Genomic DNA, 23,942 nt, shown 5'->3' on the forward strand with positions numbered 1-23,942 from the left:
TCTTGAGGGAATCTTATTCCTGTCTGTAGCTATGTCATGAGAGAGTGTAGAGATGATGAAGCCTGACTTGTCTCAGCAGTGCACAATAGAAGGCCATCTTCCAACTTGACACAGGAGTAAACTTTTTGCTGTGGGAAGTGTGGTCAAACACTGGAACAAGGGCCCAGAGAGGTAGTAGCATCTCCATCCCTGGAGACTCTTAAAACTCTGCTGGATGCAGCCCTGAGTCAGGCTGCTTTGAGAGGACTGCTTTGAGCAGGGGATTAGACTTCAGAGCCGCAAAGGTGCCTTCAACCGTATGTCATTCTGGGATTTGCTTGGCCCAACTCAGTACATCTGCCTAAAACCCAACAACTGAGTACAACCTACTCTACAGATTCTCTCTTAGCACGGTAGGCACCATTCATTGTGTCCTACCTGTAGTTAGATAAGAGTTAGTTAAATCTAGATTAGGATCCAAGTTAGTATTCTCCCAGGTGAGTTTGGGTTTCTGAGCTCTTCATCTGTTTCCTGCTTCCTAATTCCTTGTATGCTTTGACATTTAAGTAATCAAGGTGGATGGACTGAAGTGGCAATGCTTACTCAGCTGGCTTGGCTCCTCTCCCGTTTCTCCATTATCTGGGCTATTTTACACTGCATGAGTGTGTTCTTTTATGAGCCAAGTCCAAGGTGGACTGTAGGTCAGGGTTGGGTGGATGTATGTATAAAGTCAGAGGGTTTCTGCCAGCTTGTTTTGTCTGGCAATACTCTTGGACATTATGCAACATACCTTCAATATGAGTGTTGTGGGTTTTGAACAGTGTTCTGAACAAGTGTTTTAATTCAGGTAGTATATATGGGACTTTTGGGATTGGGTAATTTGAATATTGCTGTGGGGAATTTAGGGCAAAAGAGGTAATATTTTCCTAACTGCGGCTCTGACATTTAAGGGAGCATGCTAACTTCAACTTTGCACCCGACAGATAAAGTTGATGCTTAGGTGTGAAAGTGTACTTAAATGTTAACTAAGACCTTTCTTTTTAACTGTGTGATCTTTGAACAGTTAAGATTTGTAGAATATTTGAAATATGTACTTAGAATAAAGATTTATTTTTTTTTAATATAGTGTTTAGGAGAAGAATTATATGTACAAAAAAAGTCAAATTTAAGGACTGACTAATGAGTATTGCAATTTAAACTATGGTGTGAAGTGTTTTCATTGTTTTTCCTTACAATTAGCACATCCTATATAAACTTGTTGTTTTCTTACACGAAGTAAGGATGCCTTGAATCCATGCATAGTTTAAAAGACTGTGAATTTTTGCCCTGAAAGGGAAATAATATTTCTTTTATTTGACATTTTATATTGATACATTGCTTTAAATAATAGTCTCCAGTACTTGGTTTTACATTGTGTTCTTCCCTTTAGCCCATTTCAGGAATCAGGAATAATTCTGTGAGCGCTCTCCCAGGGTAGTCTGAATGAGAGGAATTCATCGCCTTTTTCTGTGGTCACTGAACATTGTGCCAGGGATTTCATTTCAGTCATCAGATCAGTCTGTCAGTCTTGGAAACTTGAGGCAGAAGGGTATTGAGCTTATGTTCCTTGAAGATGGATGTCACCAGCAGCAGGGCTGACCATCACCATGGACTGCCCCAAGACTTGGATAGGCACACAATTGATGCTCATGTTCTTTCCCCTCTCAGTTTTTTTGCAAATGCAGTGTTTTAAAATCTGACAAAGTTCACAGCGCAGAGTTTGTGGATCAAGTTTTTTTCCCCTCTTCAACAGTTTTGGATTAGTTTGTTTTGTTTTGTTTTTTAATAGTCATAAAACTGCTTAGCATTCACATATTATTTCACCACATTTGAATTGAACCTTTTTTGATAGAAGTTTTGTACATAACCTTCAAGTTCTTGTGAGTATTCGTGTAATTAAAATCTTCTCAAGCTTTTTCGACACCTAATACTATTCCCTTTCAGTTTAATTTGCACTCTTTTTCAAAGCAACCCTGAAGCCTGTACATGCTCTGAAGTATTGCATGATGTGTCTGCAGTCCCAGCTCCTCATCCGCAGTGATGCAAGATGTGTTGCCATTATCACTCAGGAATGAGATATTGTGGTTAGACAAAAACATAGTCTAATAAAAACATCTGCTTAATCCTTAGTCCTGGTCAGAAAAGCAAACTGAATTATATAGATTGCAAGAGGAAGTATTACAATGGTAGGCAGAAAAAATATTGTGCCATGTGTGGATTTCAGGTTTCTTGTTTCAAAAACATTATAGTAGAACTGCAAGAAGTATAAGGGACACACACATGATCAAAGGTCTGTAATGGCTTATGTGAAAGAGATTATTCTTTGTACACTTTTATCTGGAAGGTGGTGATTGAGGGGAAGTATATATACATAGCATACAGTCATGAGTGGCTTATTCAAGGTGAATAGGAAACAGTATTGCTGTTTGCTGTATCTTCTAATATAAGATCTGTATTAAAAGACCAAAAGAAAACTTTCAGTTGGCATCTTAAAATGCTTCCTGTAGGGTTAAGTTAAGCTGTGAAGTCTGTGCCATAGGGTCCTTGCTTTACTCGAATTAGAAAAGAGACTGGACAAATTAATGGAGGAAAAATTCATTGAGAGCTAATATGTTCAAAAGATCCGCTTCTGGCTCAAAGCCCTTACACTGTGAATTTCTAGAGGCTGGCAAAAGTGTGCTGTATACCTGGCTTGCAGGGCTGCTTCTGTTGCAGAGTGGTTTAGATAGGTTGTTGGGGTAGGTAGACTTTTAGTTGGAGCCAAGTCAGGTTCTGCTTTATATACTGAAAATGCATGCATGGGAAGCTTTCTGTAATGTAAGTTTTTAGTCATCAGCTGTAGAAATTTGTCTTACCACTCCTTCTTTCGTATGAGAAACCAGATTATTCTTTATGACTTAAACAGATTGGCTTGTTTTCTGAAGCAGCAGTTATTTGAGAAATTAGAAAGTTAAAAGTACACTGTGTTAACTTAGAGTTATGAGGTTAATTTTTAGTCTCTGCTGTTTATTTGGTTGGGTACAAATATATTGGTATTAGTACAGAAGTTAAAAATAAACAGTAATTTTGAGAATTCAGAAACAAATTTGGGCATAAAGTTCTTATTTCAGCCCTTGGTTTTAGTTGTATGAATTACAAAATAGATAGTATTTAATATCAAGCTCTAAGTCCTTTAACTCCAGCAGGGTTTACTTGTGTGCGTGTAAGAGTCTATCTCTAATTGTACCTGGTTTAAGAAATGTCCTTCATTAAGGAAGATACTGGGTTTGCATGGCAATGTTTTGGTAGCGGGGAGGCAACTGAGGTGGCTTCTCTGAGAAGCTGCTCCTGTTGAGCTGAGGAGGGGGAGCAATAGAGCAGCTTTGGTGGGCACATGGGTCCAGCTGTGGTAAACCCACCACAGTCCTTTTTGGCACCCAGCATGGAGAGAGACACTATCCGATACATCCTTATTAACCACCTTCCCCACTTCCCAACCTTCAATGTAATAAACAGAAGGGATTGGGTGGTTTCTATCTCCTCCTTTGTCTTCATTTTTGTTGCTGAGCATACAGCATGTTGTTGGAGCAAGGCCATGAGAGGATGCTCAGGGGCTGGAGCACCTCCTGTATGAAGACAGGCTGAGAACATTGGGGCTGTTTAGCCTGGAGAAGAGAAGCTGCGTAGAGACCTCAGAGCAGCTTCCAGTATCTGAAGGGGGCTACAAGGATGCTGGAGAGGGACTCTTCGTCAGCGACTGGAGTGGTAGGACAAGGGGTTTAAACTAGAACAGGGGAAGTTCAGGTTAGATCTAAGGCAGAAGTTCTTCCCTGTGAGGGTGCTGAGGCACTGACACAGGATGCCCAGAGAAGCTGTGGCTGCCCCATCCCTGGCAGTGTTCAAGGCCAGGTTGGACACGGGCTTGGAGCAACCTGGTCTAGTGTGAGGTGTCCCTGCCCATGGCAGGGGGTTGGAACTGGATAAGCTTTAAGGTCCTTTCCAACTCTAACCATTTTTGATTCTATGTGGTAAGGAATATCCCTTTGGTCGGTTTGGGTCAGCTGTCCCAGCTGTGTCCCCCACCACAACCTTGCTCACCCCCAGGCTAGGTGAGCTGTGAGATACACAAAAAGATTTTAGCTGTCAACCAGGTGACTGGTTACTCCAGCGCTGGAATATTGGCTCCACACGCCTCATCATTCCTGCTGCTTTCTCAGAATATTTTCCATTTCCATAGATAGTTTTTGAGATTTAGGACCAGAGTGGGGTGTTCATAGGGTGGATGAGCTACGGGTTTATACATTGGCATAGTGATGTTATCTTTTTTTATTCTTCCTTCTTTTCCTTACATTTCACTTTGGGTTTTTGATTGCTATCATTAAGCTGTCATTTGTGTGAAATTCTTTCCTAACCTGGGATGATTAGTTCATATCTGAGGTTAATACGTTTTCCCCACCATGTACATTGCTTTAAATTTCAGATACAATCTCTCTCCCTCCATTTACGCAGATTCCCAACCTATGAACAAGTTTCAGAGCTCTCAGTATTTAGCACGTATCCACAGGATTTATATTATATTAAAGCTCTTTTCACTTAGTCATTATAATTGGACAATTTTCAAACTTAATAGAGAAAAGATATTTGGGAGATGGTTGGGGATGGGTAAAGGGATGATTGCACTTCTTTTTAATTGGAGATTTAACTGGTATCATCAGCTTTGGAAATCACATTACTTCTGTTACACCCCTTTCCTTCAAATGTTCCTTAGCATTTGCTGCCTTTCTCCTACATTTTAAGTAATGCAGCAAAAGTAGTTAATCTTCTGGATTGGTAGCTGCTTCTGGTGTGAATAAAATTAAACAAATTAAATTCTTGATCTTTCATCATCTATCCTCTGCTGCTTTTACCAGTAACTGGTAAATCTCACCTCCCACTCTTCAGGCTTTTTTTTCCCATCCTCACACCTTAGGCACATTTCACTTTATTTAGTTCTCCTATAATCAGATTGTAATTCTAAAATATTCATATATATGTATAAAATAAACATATATGTGACATTATTTATATTAGAAATCTCAGTGTCTTTGTGATGTCATAAGTGTTCTTCATACTGGATAGTGTGACAGAAAGAAGGAGAAATGTGTGTGGTGCCAGAAATCATAGAATCAACCGGGTTGGAAAAGACCTTTTAGATCATCAAGTCCAACCATTCCCCAGCACTGCCAAGGCCACCACTAACCCATGTCACTGGGGGCCTCGTCTACACAGAGCGTGAACACTTCCAGGGATGGTGATTCCACCAGGAGTTGTGTATCAGTTGATTGTGAGCAGGGGAAGAGGGGAGAAGAGCAGCTTTGGGAAGCTGGCAGGGCTGCTCTTGTTTGTCACTGCTGCATGCCCCAGGGCTGGCTGGAGTGCAGCTCTGCAGCCTTCCCTCACTCCCACCCCAACTTGGCCAGTCATGGAATCACAGACTGAGCCAAGCAAGGTGCACATGGAGACCTTGTGAAGAGGAGGGCATGTAGCACCATGCTGCAAATGTGTGAAATGCAGGTGTTGCAGAAAGACTGAGAGTGATGATTCTTCCTAACATGAGACTTCGGAAGCCCAGAACCAAATTATATCCTTTATTAATTAGAATTTCTAGGAAGAAATCCTGACCTTACCATAGTTTGTGTGAATGTTATGAGGAATTTTCAATGGATCACACGGAAACAAATCGCCATCAATGAAGACGTTCACCCAAGGTGATTAATTTCTACATTTCAATATTTATTTTGTTTATATAGAAGCAATATTAAATTAAAATTTTATTTCTTCCAAACTTTGTGTTTGTCAGGCTGATTGAGACGAATCTGCTAATTTACTGTTCCTGCTAGTGCAATACCAAGGCAAAGAGAAAGCATTTCAGGAAAAATATATGCTGGAGTAAAGCAGAGATGTGTTCTTTTAGAACAACGTTACTGATCTTTTGACTCATTTTACTGTGGCGTTGCCACTGTTCTGTCAAACAACTGAGGTATATCTCCCAATCCCATCTAAATAAATATTGGTGTAGGAATGTGGCAGTTGCTGACTGTACATTTATTGACCAGCTGCATTCTGATGACTAAGGTACTAAGCTATTGTGTGCTTCACAGCAGAGCTTGTAAAACAGTATTAAACAGCCATGAAAATGCATTCTGAGTGGCAGAGGTTTCCACATTATGTTTCTGAACTCTGATCATTTATCTAGAAATTTGCCTGGTTTGGCTTTAGTCATCTAGAATACATTCCCTATAGTAATGTCTTCCTGAAGAGTTTGTATTGCGGGATGATAATTAGATTTTAGAATGTCAGTCTTCTGCAAAGCAAAACAATTTAAATCGTAATATTCTGCATTGGACTTTCTGGTTTAAACTATAGTCATTTACACATTGTTTTATATGCTTAGTTTCTAAATACATTTTGTTTTATGAAACATTTTGGATGGGTTTTTTTTTTTTTTAAGGCAAGCTTTAAAGTCATTGCTTTGCTAAAGTAGATTTATAGTTAAATATATGCCAAAAGATACCATGATCCCACTGGAACTTTCTAATTACAGTTATAAGAGTAGTATCATCTCAAAGACTCAGCTGAAATTTCTGAAGTTTCTTTTTTTTTTCCTCTTAGGTTTGTCTTTCAAGTCCGCTGTTTGCATTCAGTTCCTGTCCCTTGCTTGTTTTGAGCAAGTAGTTCTTTACTGCCCATATGGGTACAGGAAGCAAAATTGTGCCCTAGAACTGTTTTCTTTCTTTTTCATATGGCTCCTTTCAAACTCCTGCCTACCAAATAAAACAACCTGTTGAAACATCATGATACTAAATACAGTGTCTTACAGTTTTCACTCTGCAGTTTAACTGGTGGCCATAAATTGATCCCTGTGGCAGATCCTTAAGCACTGTTTGGTGGGTGACATTGCTTTTAATTTTGTATTGCTATGTCATGTGATTTGATATGGAGTGTGGCAATAAACTTGATTTAGTTACTTGAGTAAAGTATCCTTTCTTCTTGGTGCATCCTTTCTGCTTGGTGCATGCTTTTTTCATTTCACTAAAGCAGAAGGGACACGTGCAAGAGTGGATGGCTTCTTTTGCTACTGCAGAGAGACAAAATTATTCGGTAAACAGTCCAATTCATTTCTTACTGTATTTTGTGAAGTTCCCCATATTCTTGCCCTGTAACAAGTTGTGGAGCAGGATTTGTATTCACTGCACATAGCCATCTTTAGGGCTCACATCTGGATGGCACTGCAGGAGCATATTGCTGAAAGCAAACAGACTAGTTTTGATGGTAACAATGGAGACTGAGAAAACGCTGGATGCCTGAATAAGATTCCATTAAAAAGGGGGGAGTGAGAGGGATGTCTAATGCAGTCCATTTAATGCAGAACTCTCTGGAGAGTGAAGTGGGGATTATGCCTGCTGCCCTTCTTATTAAAGACTGGTATAGAAGATGCTTGGTGGGCGAATGGTATCTCCATAACAGACGCTCTATTAGTCATGAATCCATTTCTAATTATATCTTAATGATCTCAGCCACAAATAGGAAAACAAAAATCTTTGTCTCCCTGAGTGGTTACCTTAGTGGCAGCAGGATTGGCAAGGTTTAGATTTTCCATCTCCTCTCACTAAACCCAGGGGACTTCATTGTGAGAAATGAGACTTGTTTATGATGGTGAATTAAATTGCTGTAAAAGGTTATTTCAACAGACAGTTGGGAAATCATAATAAAATAATTTAGTAAAAATGGGAGCTAGAGTATGCTTAATGAAACATGATTAGATTTAATTTTCTTGCTATTTCAATCATTAAAGGTACATTATCCTTTCTCAGACCTCATTTGGGCTCTTTGCCATGGACCCACTCTTAGTAACAGCCTGGAACTTGCATGTTCCATTAGGATATGAAAATGGCTAATAATACCCTACTCTCCTCTCCCTGGCTTTTGTAACATTTCTGTTACCAGCTTTTCAGCTATGTTTTAGCTGTTTTCCTCTTTCATCCTTTTATTCCCTCTCACATCCATCGTACACATTTTTCAGTATGAATAAAACTATTCAAGGAGGATAGGGTGAATGAAGAAAAATACTTAATAACTGTAAAATGGCTTATGGGTAATTAAAAAATTAACTCCTTATTAATAGGACCTTGTGTTCTAACAAAGTTAGTATTTTAATCAGTTAATATAAAATATGTTTCTATGCTGTCTTAATCCAGTGGTCCAATTATTTAGGGGTTTTACGTTCATTGTTCTGGGTTTTTTTTTTTCTTCTTTCATTTTACAGTGCAATGACACATTCTGTGACCTTGTATATGGGCTAAAATGTCTGTCTGGCCTCCAGTGACAATAAATGCAGTTCTCAATGACATTTTATGCCTCTCAGCATCAAAATGCTACTTTGATCTAACAGTATCCATCTCCTTTTCAGGCTCTGAGTTGATATGAGACTGAAACTTTTCTTTGTTCGTTGACAGCTTGGGTAAAGCAGCAGAACCTTGCCGATAGCAACTGGTCATGGCTCCATAGGTTTCTGGACTCGAGTGTGTTGTTTGAGGGATGAGGTATTTGGGTTATTTCAGTGTTTCATGATGTTATTCCAATTTCTATGGAGGTTCCACTGAGAGGCTTTCTGTGTTCAGGGTGAAATTTCTGTAGAAAGTGGCATTGGAGGCAGTGGAGAAAGAGCCCAGTTTAACCAGTAGCCTGTTAATCAGGAATGCTTTAAGGGAAGTGGCCAAGTGCAGATCTCAAATTCAGAATCACCCAGAAGGAAAGGCTGATGGTGGGTTTCTGAAGCTTAAAATAAGTATTTTGACTGCTAGGCAAAATGTTTTACTGCCATCTCTCACTGTCTCCGCCTGAAGTTGCTTCCATTTGTATATATTAAATTTTCCTTGTAGCAGAGGCTTCTGATGATCTGGACTTTCACTTAACATGAGGAGAAATAAAAGAACTTCAGTCCTCTACACTTGATGTGAGATAGTGAACCATTGTGGAGTACTGGTAGTGTGAGAATGTAGGGAGTGTGTCCAGCACACACTGGGAACATTCTTTTGAAGTCTTCAATGTTTGAGAAAATGGAAAATCTAGCTCTCTCTTGAAACAACATGAAGTTTTGAGTAATTCATTATTCAGTGTTGCTAGAATAGATTCATTTGAATTTTGTATGTCATTGTTAAAATAATTTACAAGTAAATGTGTGTGTATAGTCATGTGTGTGTACATACATACATTTAATGTATCCTGTTCTCCTTTTAAAGCAATAGATACAAATTCTCATATAATCATTTAGTATCTGTTTAGTACTGAAATGAGCTACGTGGCAGGAGGGGAGAAGGTCAGTCTTTTGGGGGTTGAAGGCACTGTGTTCCCAGTGCCTTTATAGAGTATCTCCTATGTTTCCAGGCAATAACTTCCTTAACAGTGATGAAAAGCAGGAAGTTTTTAATTGAACCTGTGCTCAGAAGAAAACACATATTGATGTCTGGAATATAGCTCTGTCATTAGCTAGAATTTATTTTTATAATCTGTACAAATTTTCAAACCTGTATTCCTAAAGTTCATTTCTTGAATCAATATGTAGGCACCAAAATAGAAATGATTTGAGGGGGAGAGGTGGGGTGAGACTATGAAAAAACCTGTAATAAATCATTCGGAGATTACCCTGAAAAATGTGCCGATTAAAAAATGGTGTTCAACCTATTGTTAATAATAGCAATAATAAAATGCAGAATAATTGCCCCTGTCTTTGAGAAAGAAGTAGGACTTTTTTAGAAGAGTTTCCTATTTTGCCGATGTTAGTCATTCTTAATTGCCTTTGATACGTCTGTTAATCTCCTGTAAAAATGGAATGAATTGTGGGTAATATCATATCTAGCAGCAAGAGGTATACTTTCTTTTAATTCATAGCATCTGATACTGCTTTGCAAATGCTTATGAGAAACAGAATTGGTGTCCTTGTGTTCTTGTAGATCTGAGTTAAACTTTTAAATACGAAGTTGTGCCTTTGCTCCTCTTTGACATGTAGGAGTTGAAGTCAGAACAACTGAGAGTTTTCAGGAGTGATGATTGACTTGTGCTGGACAAGTGCACAAAGAGCATCTCGGGGAATGCCAGCAGGGTACCAGCTGACCCTGTAATGCTCAGTATCTGTTCCATCAGTATTTCACACTGTCTACTGCCTGGCACCATTGAGATTGCCACCATGGGAGCAAAACTCAGGCCATTCCAAAATTCACTGTGCTATACTCTTTTTTTATACACCCGGTGAAGTAATTTCTGGTTTCTGTCTTTTCTTCCTAGTTAAATATTCTGGGTGATGAGAATTGTTCGTGCTTTATGTCTGTGTCTTTTCTTTAATAGTAGCTGTGAAAACATTTATGTTTTCACTCAGGTGACTAAATCATAGAGTCACAGACTGGTTTGGGTTGGAAGAGACCTTAAAGCTCATCCAGTTCCAACCCCCTGCCACGGGCAGGGACACCTCACACTAGAGCAGGTTGCTCCAAGCCCCTGTGTCCAACCTGGCCTTGAACACTGCCAGGGATGGGGCAGCCACAGCTTCTCTGGGCACCCTGTGCCAGCGCCTCAGCACCCTCACAGGGAAGAACTTCTTCCTTATATCTAATCTAAATATACCACCTTTTCACTTAGGCACCATCTTAAATTTGCAAGGGTAGTAATCTTTTGGCACATACAAATTTATTTTTTGTGTTGCAAGCGTGTTTTTAATAATAATTATGATTGTTGTTATTATTGCCATTCTTGTTAGCTGTCATTTCTCGATTTTACTTCCTTCTCATGAGTTCTGGTTCAGATGTCACTTTGCAGTCCAGCATCACTGGCAGATCACTGCCAGCTAAGGAAACAGTTGTCTTCCAATGTCAGTGAATTCCAGTGGTTGGAGGGTAAAATTCTTGTTGTTGATGTTGCATTCATGCTGTCAGTATTTTGGAGAGCTAAAATGGGGCTGTCACTTCATAAGTATTTTGCTGAAAGACATACCTGAAATATGATCTACTAAAGTGAACTTCATCATGTTCACTTTTTCTAGGCTTACAGGTAGAGACAGAGTAAGTATTAAATGCAAAACAAATAAAAGTAGGAAGACCATGATGAAAGGAAAAAATGTTATTTCTGTCTCAGGCCACAGGCAGAAGTAATTTAAAAGCAAAAACTCTGTGGAGCCTGGAAACTGCAGCAACATCCTAGAATGATATAAGCAAGGAGAAGGTGCTGTCATTTAGCCTTGAAGTTCTTTTTAGTCTTTAGATTTATTTATTTTCAATGTTTCATCCTAACTATATGCTGTTCCTCTGGTCAACAGTAATAAAGCAAAATCCTGTAACTTCACACAGAATTTGGCTGAAGAATGAGATTGGTGGCTTATTTGTTGAACACCAAGGTAGACTGATGAGTGGTTCATATCGTTGTAGGAGATTTTTGGATAACAGTAAGCTTTCTTCCTGTTGTGTCTACAAGAGAAAGTGTGATTCTGGTATTTACATAGAATAAGAAACTGTACTTCCTTTTATTTTCATTTTATTTGTTCCAGTTCAGAAGTCCTCTGGCTATGAATCCAAACTGTTCCTTCCAAATATTCCCAAATGTTGCTCTTTGTATTGGACTAGTTTCTCTGAGAGCGATGGAATTTTTGGTGGTTATGAACACTGCATTTTTTTAAGCCTGGATTTCACAAATACTTATTTTTGTAAACTGACATTAAGAGAGGCAGCAAATACTTTAAGTCTTATTTAGCTTAAATATGCATATCAAATCCACTTATGCTAAGAGTTTTAATCGCTGTGGCACACACAGAGTTAGGTCTTCTATGAATTCTAATCTTGCCTTCAAATTTTGAATCTTTGCCCTAGTATTATTCAGTTCAAACCATTAGTTTTCACTTTCACCCCAGCTCCTTTTAATCTTGGACTTCATATACGTAGGTTGGCATAAGATGAAAACACGTTCATCCTCGAGTTCTTGAATAAGTGACAAGATAACACTGTGTTTATAAGGGACTATTAACATGAGAGATGATATACCACTGTTTTATAGAAGAAACCTTACAGATATAGTTTATTTATAAACCCTGTTCCTATATTTCACAAAGATATTGTAATATACTTAAAACATTTTTCATTTTCTGCATTTTTAAGTATTTAATAATGGCATTATGGTAAAGGTTTGCTACTGTTCACAGTCCTTAACTAACTGATTGGAAAAAAACCAACCTAAAAAACAACAAACCCAACACATAATGTGAGTCTACCATGCATTATACTTTTTTTCAGTGTTCAGTAGGCCAGAAACAATAGTGCTAAAATGGAGGAGATACACAATTCTGTAACCTTCTGCAATGCCAGAAAGAAGGGAGGAGGCTTTTGTTGCCCAGAGAAGCTGTGGCTGCCCCATCCCTGGCAGTGTTCAAGGCCAGGTTGGACAGAGGGGCTTGGAGCAACCTGCTCTAGTGGCAGGTGTCCCTGCCTGTGGCAGGGGGTTGGAACTGGATGAGATTTAAGGTCCCTTCCAACCCAAACCAGTCTGGGATTTTGTGATTTGAAAGGGAGTTGTTGTAATTTAAGTATTGGGCCAATCGAGTTTTGTCTTGGCTTGACCATGAATATTAAGCAAAGATCATGTAAACTAAAATCTCCTTATATTATTTCTTCAATATTATAGCAACCAACTTTACTCTTGATAGTTAATGTTTATTGAGTATAACCCAAAAAACCACTATGTTGGTAAGTAATTTAGCAAATTGTAATTTGCACTTAATAAACAGTGTTTTGTTAGATAGAGTTTTCACTTTCAGCAATCAGTTAATAATTTCTCTTGCCTTGTCTGCCTAGTGTTATAGTAGGAATATAGGTTGCTTCAAGCATAATTGCTTGTCTGTCTAAGCCGAGGACAGGATCATGAAAGAAATGCGCTCTCATAGGATAATAGTGCTGGCAGTATTTCTCTTCACTTCTGCTACTCTGTTCATTGAGGAATATTGTTAGCATTCCCCTGTTTCCTGCCTTGTGGCTTTGTGCCTTGATATTAACTAACAGAAAATGTAGCTTGCTGCTGTAGGAATGGCTTGAGTGAGGAAGGGCTGGGAGATGAATTTGCTAGGGCATACATACACAGTGTATGTGTATTTTGAGCTGAGTGAAGTATTGATAGCTGATATGGTCTGATTGTCGAGTGTGTTTGCTTTCTAAATACATGTCTCTGGAAAACCAGAAAATCTCTATGAAAAGTATCCAAGATTAACAGGATCCCTTAAAAAAGCGAGAATTCTCTAATGTCTTTCAGACTAGTAATTAACTACTTAAATACTCCCTAAAACCCCCTAATAACACAAATTAAGAAATAATAAATCTATTTTGAAGGTGCCAAATGTAATGAGACTATACCATAAATCTAGTAACAGAAGATTCAGCAGATGCTTCCTTTTGATTTAACAGCTCTTTATTGTGTTCAAATGTAATGTAATTTGAATAAACTAATAATCAACATTCTCTTACATTTACAGATTGAATAAAGGTGAATGTGAGCAAAAAAGGTGTTTCAAACTAAAGAGTATTTTGAGGGTAAAGACATAAACAAAGGGCAGAAGCAAAAAAAATTCAATATATAAATATGTTTCTCCTGCCACTTTTGACAACTTGAATATATCCTCAACCCAACTAAAATGTCTAAAGCATCCTGTCCTCATTCAGACGGGTTCCATTTCCGTGTGCTGCTTTGTCAGCCTATGGCTTCTCGTTCAATACCTTTTCACCAGCAACACTGAGTTTAAGATAGTCTGTGAGGTATGAAGAATAAAACATTCAATTTGAGATCAAGAACAATGGATATTTTCCTTATCCCTGTCACTGACTCAGAAAAGTCTAGGTTTTCCTCAGTTGGTTCTATTTTTTTCAGTTGTAGGGAAAATGTTGGGAAGGTATTTCAGTCTTGATCTTGTCCACCTTAGTAGGCACCATAAACTGAATCAGTATCAGGTTTTGCTTTTAATTGCTGATTCAGCAACTAGTTAGCTATAGAAAAGGAGCAGGTTTTGGGGGAGAAAAGACAGAAACCCATTCCTTAATAGCTGATGATGGGTTAAGGAACATTAAGTATAGAAGACCAAAGTTCAAGTCCCTACATAGCCCAATTCCAGCAGAAATTAAATTTTCAGTATCCTAGGTGAATGCCTTAATTTAGTACCCCAATCGGCAAATGTCTCTTTTTATGGATTTAAGCAGAAATTCTATTCTGAACCCTTCAAGCCTTTTCCAGTCAAAAATGTTAATGTGATCCTTTGGGTAAGTCTAATGAATCTATGTTTTTTCAATTAAAAATGTCACCAGAAAATTCCCCAAATTCATCTAAACCTTATTCCTTGAGGTGACAAAGTGCCATTTACATCAAAGCAAAATCCATGTGGAAAAAAAGATGTTAGTTGATTGGTACTTGTCATTCTGAAGCCGTTCAAGAACTAGCTTTTAATTAATGCTGAAAACAAGTCTGAGAAGTGAATATTTTGGCATGGAAATTTCTTGGTGTAATGGTTTATTGCAGCTCCTGAGTGACTTTGCAGTTCAAATGCTTCACTGATACCTGAGACTCTCCAAAGCGTCTCCAGATTTATGTAGTTACTGCCATGGTGGTATCAGTTACTTCTAAAGCTTCATTGCTTCAGAACATACCAGGATGAATGCTTCCAGTGTGTCTGGATCTTCATATGAGGAAGTTTAATTCTCCAGAGTAAGAAGTTTATACCTTGAAGGTTGTCTACCTCTAATTCTGAACAGACTTAAGTATTCTTCTCTTCATATAGTTTATGAATCTTATGCTTGCTGATGTAGTGCAGTTTTGTAATCCTTAACTCACTACTTAAATTTTCCTGCTTGGATTGGCATGGTTTATTTGACTTCCAGAAGTTTGAGACATGAAGTGGACCTCTTAAAGGAGGAAAACTGGTTTCCCTAATAATAGGTGGTGTTAAAAATACTGTTGTTCTCCACATGTCCATTCTTTGAAGTTATATTCTTACAGGATTTGGGAATAAAATGAGAAGAGAAGGAACACTGGCCTTATTTATATTTTTCAGTTCTTAATGTTTGTTGTGCAAGATAAGTACTTTTATGATCATGACAGAAGCTTTACTTTTGAAAGTAAAAGCTTTACTTTTCATTCTAAAGAGGCAGCATTCTTTAGAGCTCTGTTTGTTTTAAATGTCACCTTTTCTCCTTATTCCTTGTGAGATTCTGACCATCAACACAGATAAAATGACATGGTTGTCTCCAAGATAACAAGGAGTTTTGGGAAATGCAAGGGATGTAACAAATGACTTCCAGAATAACAAGATAGATTGTTAGGTCTCCGAAAATCTGAAGTTTGGCATGGTAAAAGAATGCATTTGTATGTTGATATTGGGATATATAGAGATATATATCCTTAGATTTAATTAGAGTGTATCTGTAAACGTAGCGTTTAGTATGATTTCTTCTGGATTCTTACATACAGGAGTAGGAGGCTTGTATGTGAAGTCTCCCAAATTGGTAGCCTCTTACTAAAATGGTTATCTCTTTTGTTATCTAAAATGTAATTAAAATACTGTAGTTTGCCTATGCTGTTCTAATTTCTAATCCACTTAAAGGAAGAGAAATGGCAGCTTTAGCCATAGTATCTTGCCAGGATTCATACTCCCACTTTGCTAATTCACACCCTTTTACCTAACTGGCTTTTTAGAATACTTCAACTGATTTCTTTTGTTAATGACACAACCCTTCAAAATTAGAATGAAAAGTTTAATGGCCTAAATACAGTGTACTCCTATTTGAAAAGCCTGATTTATCTTCTGTGCTTCCTTTTTTTTTATCCTAGTATTTCCTTGTTATGCCCTTGGTATTTCTTAGCTGTCCTTTTTAAGCACTGAAGCAATTAGTTTTGAGAAGGCTGATTCTTCAGGGTCCAGTGCTTTCCTGCCTTTCACTCACCAAAGCTCTACATTTTAATGAAGTTGTTTCATCTATGTTGCCAAACACTAAAATTTTGCTGCTTCAATTCTAATTATCTCTGCTGGCAAACGCTATGTTTTATTAAAGCTGTCAAGTGCACTGTTCATTAAATGCCCACGGTCTGTGGTGCTGTGCACACAAATTAGATCTGCATTGCTCCTTGATAGATTATGAAGAAGTTAAATATTTTTATATAAACCTCTAAAATCGAGTCTCGCAGCAATCAGTGATGGCTTATCTAAGTAAAACATACCTGTAGCTTCTTGAAACCTAGTAAGTATCTTACCAAAACCCATCTACGATACGTGTGTTAAAACTCTAGTAGTACAGCTGAGTATGCCATTTGTAAGATTATTTTATTCACTAAGAGACCATTTTCTTTCCCCAAAGTATTGACATTCCATCTTGAATTCTAGTTTATGTGTGTTTAGGGGAAGGTAAGTTTTGTTACAGATGCTTTGATATAAGCAAAAGCATCAGTGCTAGTCTTTCAGTAGACAGTTGTATAATTATGCCTATTAAAAGCAAAGATGGCTTCATTTTCATGTTATTAAGCTGCTGAACGCAAAAGATCACTATTGTAAGCAACTACCAGCTTCTCTTGTAATTGTGTATTTCCAAAGGGAATTTTACTAGAAAACATTTACTCAAAATATATGGGGCAGTAATAGAAATACTGTACTTGCAAAGAAAATATGTGAATCAGTTCTCATTTTGGCACTTGTGGAACTTCTTTGCTTTTATTAATTTTATATTCTCAGTGGATGTATCATTATCTTCAGTTACACAGTCATTCTTACTATTTACTCTCTTGTTTTCTGAATGTTCTTTAGGAGAATGAATAAGATGATAGACTACCACATAAACATGTTGATCTCTTGAAAAACTGTGTTTCTTACCCTTCAGCTATCTGTAGGAAATAACTTCAAATTTATTTTTAGTACCATGGCTTTATGGTATCTCTTTTCTGTATTGGTTACTTTATCTTTTGAAGAATGTAGTGCCTATACTTTCCAACATTGCTTTTCAATTTATCAGGCTGTGTATTAAACCTTCAGAGGAACAGATATTTATTGTGCTCTTTATAGATATCATAAATGACATCTCAAAGTTCTATGTAAAGTAAATAGAACTTTGGGACTCGTGTGTGTATATATATGTATCTGAAATATATATATATGTATCTGAAATATATATATATATCTCTTTATCTATTAGGATTTAGTAGGAAACTATGGTCCTCCAAAAGGCTGTGAGCCACTCTTCTTTGTCTCTTCTTATGATCCAGTTTCAAGTGCTCTAGTACAAAGAAAATTGATACAGGCTGAGGTTGAACGGAGGCTGTGTATGTTTATATATCTCTTTATCTGTTATTGTATTATGCCTTATCATTTCTATCTCATACTATTTACAGGAATTAAGGACATTTAACTAGCTTTTGAGTGCAGAAACAGAAATTAATACTCTCAAAGCAACCGTCTGAGCATCTGTCAAAACCTTTCCTTTACTCATTACTTGTTTCAGGGGAAACATTTGTTCTTCACATAGCTTGACCCTTTATACCACTGTAACAGAGGACCTTCATGTTGAAGATACATTTTGAGCATCCTGAATTTTATCAGACCAGTCACGAAATAAAAATCAGCAGTGTCTCACTTGAGAATTTCTTGTAACCAGTTATACGATCTTTCCAGGCAGTGATTCAAATAATGTGGCTTATCCTAAATGCAGTGCTGATGGCTTAGTCCTGGCCCAACACAAAAAGTGGCTTATAAATGAGACAGATCACTCTGAACGGCATTCATAGGTTGACTTGAAGGGAACTCTTGGAAGAATAATAGAATATGTTCATTGTGATTGCTGCTGACTACCAGTCAAGCAGCCTACTTCTGCACCAGCAATGGTATTTAGATGGTCAGTAAGATTATCCCAAAGAAGGATAATTACTGGTGCTGTTTTGAAGCATACATATGTGGCAGAAAATCGTAAATACCTGAGCAAAGAGATGTAGAAAATAAACTGTTCCTGGCTACTGGCACTTGTCTCCTAAAAGAACTTTCAGGGCGAGTGTTCCTTTGACGGTATTCAAGGGCTGATGTAATTTTTGTCATCTGAAATATTTAACTTCAGACTAATATTCTTTCATCTTGTTCAACTTAAAATGTAACTTCTTTCAAAGGCTTACTTTAGACAGGAGATGGGTCAGAATAGATGGAGTGTTCTGTGGCAGTGAAATAGTTGACTGATACCAGTTTATGGAGAGATTTGATGGAAAAGGGAAGCATGGAAGTCACCTAGGTGCATGGGGAAAGTCTACAATATGTGAAATATGACAGTTTTTTCTTAATGCTGTTATTTTTACTGTAGATGTATGTTCTTATTTGGCTTTGCATCTGAAAAATTAGACAAAGTATTTCCTGAACCTTCTAGGGAGATTTGAAATTTATTCAGGCTTATATTTATATCTAGACTCAGATTTGGAAAAGCTTGTCCTATTTTGGCTTCTTTAAAGTGACTGGAGATGCTACTGTCACTAGCATGAATAAGTATATGCTTTGACTGGACTTGTCCACTCCTTTCAGGTTGAGAGTGCAGGTGTGTTAACTATAACAGAGGAAAATAGATTTCTCTATAAACCCTGACGCCTTCCTCTTGTCAGTCTACTCTCAGAAAATCGTGAAAAATCACTGAAGCAATCATAAAGTCTAAGAAAGGTATCATAAGGGTGCTGCAATTCCATACAGAAATAGGTCTTTAATGTGCATGTGAAATTAATTTTATGGAAATAAAATACTATACTTTTAAAATTCTATACTTTTACAAGTATAGAAACAAAAGCAACAAGTAGATTTTACTACTTGCTATGGGTTATCAAGTTGAAACCGGAAAGAGTAAAATGAATAACTCTTAGTAAAATAAAGAATAATAATTTATTTAAATTATTAAATTGAATTATTGTATATAATAATTAAAAATAAATAAAATACATACTGTACAAAGGGAAATATTCCTGGTTCTGAATACATAGAGATTAAGTTGATAAAGCTCTATGCCATTTTCAAAAATCCTAAGATTTTAGACCTAACCAGGAATTCTTTCAGTTCAAAAGAACAGGAAAGACATTTTGGTCCTGGATTTTCGATTTGGCTCCCTGAAGTGGATATTGTCTTCTAAGGTATTTGACTGGTTTTCTAGTACTTTAAATGTTGAACTTCAAGGGATTGAAAAAGTATTGCTTATGTATTACTATGGTTTTGGAAGTGAATAGTCTTCTGTTAACCTTGCAAAAGGAAAACTAAATTATTTTTATTCTGATTTTTGTTGTTATTTATACAGGAACACCAAGACAGTATCCTTGGGAATACAATGCAAACTGTAATTGCCTTGTTGAATAACATGGTTGCTAACAAAAGCACAAACATGATGTTACTCTTTGAAGAAGGTATGTTGTCTTTATCTTTAGTTATTCTCTTTATTATAGATGTTTTCCAGTCTGTCGTAATATCTGGCACTGTGTGAAACTGTAGACTTGTATGTATTTATATTCTGTAGTGGTTGTTAGGTAATTGCATTGTAACGGACTGGTACTCCTCATCGCTTCATCTACCTCCCTTACTGATTTGATTATAAACTTAACTTTTAGAAACCTTTTCCTCCAAGGAAATGTGGTTACAAAAGAGTAACTGGCTGAAAGTTACATTATGCCCATGAAGAATGGCTTTGAAAAGGAGTGGGCTAGAGCTCTGACCATAACAGTGCAGAGTGCAGGAAAGAGCCTCTGCACCTTCTTCCTTTTCTCACTACTCACATCTGTGAAAGGATAAATTGTACAATATTTCTGTGCTTCTAAAATATCTAGCTTGTCTTCCAATCCAGTGATGTAGACTAGTGGGGTGGAGCCCAAACTGACTGTGAAGTCTTGAAACCATTCTATGTCTTCATTTCACTGTGTTTTATTATTGAAGATCCATTTATTTAGAAACTGATTCTGATTTACAAAATAAAGTTTCTGCTGTTAGAAATCCATGTAAATTCAAAAACTTGTTTAGAAATATACACATTGAGAGAATTCCTTTTGTTTATTTTTAATGACTGGCATCCAGCAGATGCAGATTTACACTACTGTTCATATTTGTCTAGAATAAATCAAAGACCTAGACTGCTGGCATAACAATACATAGTATACTGCAGAAGGAAAAGGAAGACTTATGCATAGAGAGACAGTGAAGAGACTGCTAAGTCTCTTGTGAATCCAAGAATTGAGAGAAAACCTTTCAAAAGCCTCTAGGAAAGTTTGGGTGGGGTGTGAGAGGGAAATTTCATAGAACTGTAGCTCTTCTGCAGTCATCACATCAGAGAAGTAGCCAGATGAGACATAGTATGACTAATGGTTTAAGTATAAGCACTAATGGTGATAAGCAAATTTGAAGGCTTGGATCTGTTTTAGATACGAGATGCACATACCGGCATAAAACTCCATCAAGATTGGTAGCAAGGGTCATGGCCTTCATTTCGTAATTACCTTAGCAGTTAAAGCACTCACCCAGAAAGTGGGAAAGTTGAATTCCTGGTCCTTTTCACTCTGAAGGGATTGAATGGACAGTGCCATCATTCGGGAGATGAACTGGAAAGCATTGTAGCTAATAACATGTTCCTCTCCTCTGTTTCAGACAGTTCCACTCTGAAGTTAGTGGTGTGAAAATAGGGCCAAAAGAAAAGAAAAAAGAGGGAAATACGTCTGAATTGGAGAGGGATGGTTCACAGGACTCTGATTCTTTGGTTATTTATCAGCAAACTGCCTATCACACTTAGAACTGCTTGGAGTTTAGATGTATGTGCTGCTTCCATCATGCTAGTTTCCAAATTAAGGAAGTGGGATAGAAATGTTATTAAAGTCTTTTACCTTTTCCTTTTGCTATTTCATAAATTACTCCAGTAATATTGTCGGACTATAAGTGGTTAGGTAACACTCTTGGGCTCACAGAAATTCAGCATCCTGACTAGGAAAAACAGCACAGCAGCCAAAAGTAAATCTCAAGTAAGACTCTCATCCCTTTTCTCCATTGGCTAATCTTCAGAGTCCTGGAAACCTGGATTTTGGCCAGTGCTTTATTGATTAAGGGCCCAACTGTCAAGTAAAGAACTTCTGAAATTTGGTTTGCAAGAATTGTTATGACGGTATTGATCTTGTAATTGTAGACTGTAAGCTTTTCTTTGAATGAAAAAGGGAGAAAAGTTATTCCATACAAACTAGAGGGCATTTTATCCTTTCCATTGCCAATATAAATCTATGGTGTTCACTACAGGAAAATAGCTTAAACTTCCTCTGCCACTGTCTTTGATATTCACCTTGTCCTTTTTGAATAATTGCTGTGTGATAGAGAAGAACATGATCTAGTAAAGTGGAAACTAAGCTCCATCTTGCAGAAAAGGATCCTCGAGTCCGAATAGAAAAGTTGAACGTGAGGCAGCAGTGTGCCCTTGCAGGAATAAAGGCAAAGAGGGCTGCGATAAGAAAGAGTAACTGGAACATGGAGAAAAGTGATTATTCTTTTATATTTGGCACTTGTGAGATTTTATCTAGAATAGTGACTAGTTTCGAGCTCCAAACTATAACAAAGACATTGACAGACAGGAGCAAGTCCAGAGGAGGGCAGCCAAGATGTTTAGAAGTGAACCACATGGTGTATGTATTTTCAGCCTCTGCCTGTACTGTTACGTTAATTTATCCCTTCTCAAGTGCAGAGCTTCATATTTGCCTTTGTCAAACTTGAAGAGGTTTGTGGCAGCCCATTTTTTTAGCTCTCCTGCTTCTTGAACTCTTCCTGAGTGTTAGCTCAGCCCTTCATCACATCAACTGCTTGCCTCATTTCAATGTCACCTGGAAATTTGCTGAAGGTGCATCTTATTCCATCCTAGTAACAGTCTGTGTCCATGCTGTTAATGAAGGCATTCAACATTCATGAGCTATTCTGCTGTCTTAAAAAAGAAAAGGCTGAAGACAGGGTATTATGTGTCATCAGTTTCCCTTATTTCCCATTACAGTGTGATAATTCACGTATATATGGAGCTTAAAAAATTAAAAACCTTAAATACTTGCTAAACATTATAAAGAACCCGGGTTAGGAGGTCAGTCCTATCAAGGTTTTTTGTTTCCAAGAGTCCGGGTGTTAGCAGCGAGGATTTCTTTCCACCTCTCTTCAGCTGCCAGGAAGCACTGTTTTTGCAGACAGATCATTCAGAGACCCTTGTCACTGTTTCATTTTGTGCCTGTTAGCCTTCAGAACGATCTCTTGCTCAGAGAAGTTGTATTAGGTGAGATATATACGTTTATTTTTTTTTAACGGGTTGCAGCTTACATGCTGAACTTTCCCCTTTCTCAAGGAAATCTTGCATGATGGCATTTACTTCATTACGATTTCTGTGATTTCATATGAATAACATTTACAGGGTTCTGCATTTCAGCAACTTGCATACAGGGTTCATTGCCTAGCATTAGTTTCTCTGTCCCCTGAACTGTTTTCTTTTGTGTGACAATACATCAGACATGTAACGATAACCACTTGTAATGTTTAAAGGTGAAAGAGAGAATAACATATGCAACTAAAGTTGCAGAGGGAATTTAAAAGGGCCTGTACTTGTGTTATCAGTTGTTGAAGATTTGTTCTGTTAACATTAATGACAATGTCCAGTTAATAATCAGAAGGGAATAATATGATTCAGTGTAATTACTGAGACTAGATTCAGTAAGGAGACTGGGATTAATATAGGGTCTCTTATGAATAGTTAAGGTGAGATGCTAAAAATCCAAGATAACAGTGGTCATTTTTAGCATGGTTTTCTAAGAACATGAGACTTACCCTCTTTCCCTCTGTCTTGGCTTCTTCCTTCCAGTCTCTTTCTTTCCTGCCCTTCCCCATCTTTTGAAATCATTGGACAATTTTAAGTTAACTTGAGAGAACATAGAGGTCCAAATATACAAAGTATTTATTCACTCTATAATAACTAGTATATGAGGAAAGGAGACAGACCCATGGTAGTGCCATAGCTTAGGGAAAGGCAATAATATTGGCTTATCAATTAAATATTCCTGGCTAATGTACAGCAAACAGTAGTGCAATATATGATGTTCTCAAAATACACATACGTATGTACTTATACACTTACAGAAAGAAAGGAATTTTAATACCTAAAATTTCCAAATTATAGAATTTTACAAAACATTACGTTTGCAACTTATTATGGATCATCCCTATGGAAATTAGGTTGCAAAAAACCAAAGAATGTAATCTCACCTTCAGGAAGGAACTAAAGAATGTAAATGCGAGAGGAGAATCATTCTTGAACAGTTCCTTCTTTTATCATGAATTATGACATGATCAAAGTGGAGCTAACTGATCTCAGTTTATATCCTGGATTATAATAGTTCTTACTGATGGAGGTGAAACCTGCTATCTGTGGCTTCTATTTCCATTAGCATTTATTAAATTACAAAGCATAAAACTTAAACACTTATGTACTATCCTGAGGTCTACTTATAGGCCTGTAAATATCAATTAATATATCTCCCTGGTCTTTTCTGTATTCACACCCATTTGCTTTTTAGGATATCTACAGTCTTCTGGTTTAGGTTTGTAACCACTGAGTTCAACAGTGTGTTGGTCCATGCTTGCAGAGGGTAACCCATGTAATGATCCCACAGGATCAGTCAGTGCATGGGAGCAGCTCCCAGTATAGCACGTGCTTATTGCTGGGTGGCGTAGAACAAAGCAGTGCCAAGGTTTTGGAAATGGGGAAAGGGAGACATCAGTGACAAGGATGGTGACTTGCTACCATAGAGTTAGGCAAGGATATAGGATGCAAATCTGTAGGAAATGGGGTATTGACAGTTCTACAGTTCATGAAACAACCAGCTGTATATTACTT

The 23,942-nt window shown here is 37.5% G+C and overlaps 1 protein-coding gene across 2 annotated transcripts in view; it reads left to right on the forward strand.

Annotated features, from left to right (window-relative positions):
• The window catches only part of ULK4 (unc-51 like kinase 4), a 225,741-nt gene that overhangs the window by 114,924 nt on the left and 86,875 nt on the right, over window positions 1-23,942 (forward strand). For both annotated transcript variants that reach the window (XM_030512705.1, XM_030512714.1), the window contains exon 33: window positions 19,353-19,458. In XM_030512705.1, the coding sequence (XP_030368565.1) occupies window positions 19,353-19,458 (106 nt within the window). The remainder of the gene's footprint in view (window positions 1-19,352; window positions 19,459-23,942) is intronic.

This window comes from Strigops habroptila, chromosome 1 (genome assembly GCF_004027225.2).
Source record: "Strigops habroptila isolate Jane chromosome 1, bStrHab1.2.pri, whole genome shotgun sequence".
Lineage (NCBI taxonomy): Eukaryota > Metazoa > Chordata > Aves > Psittaciformes > Psittacidae > Strigops > Strigops habroptila.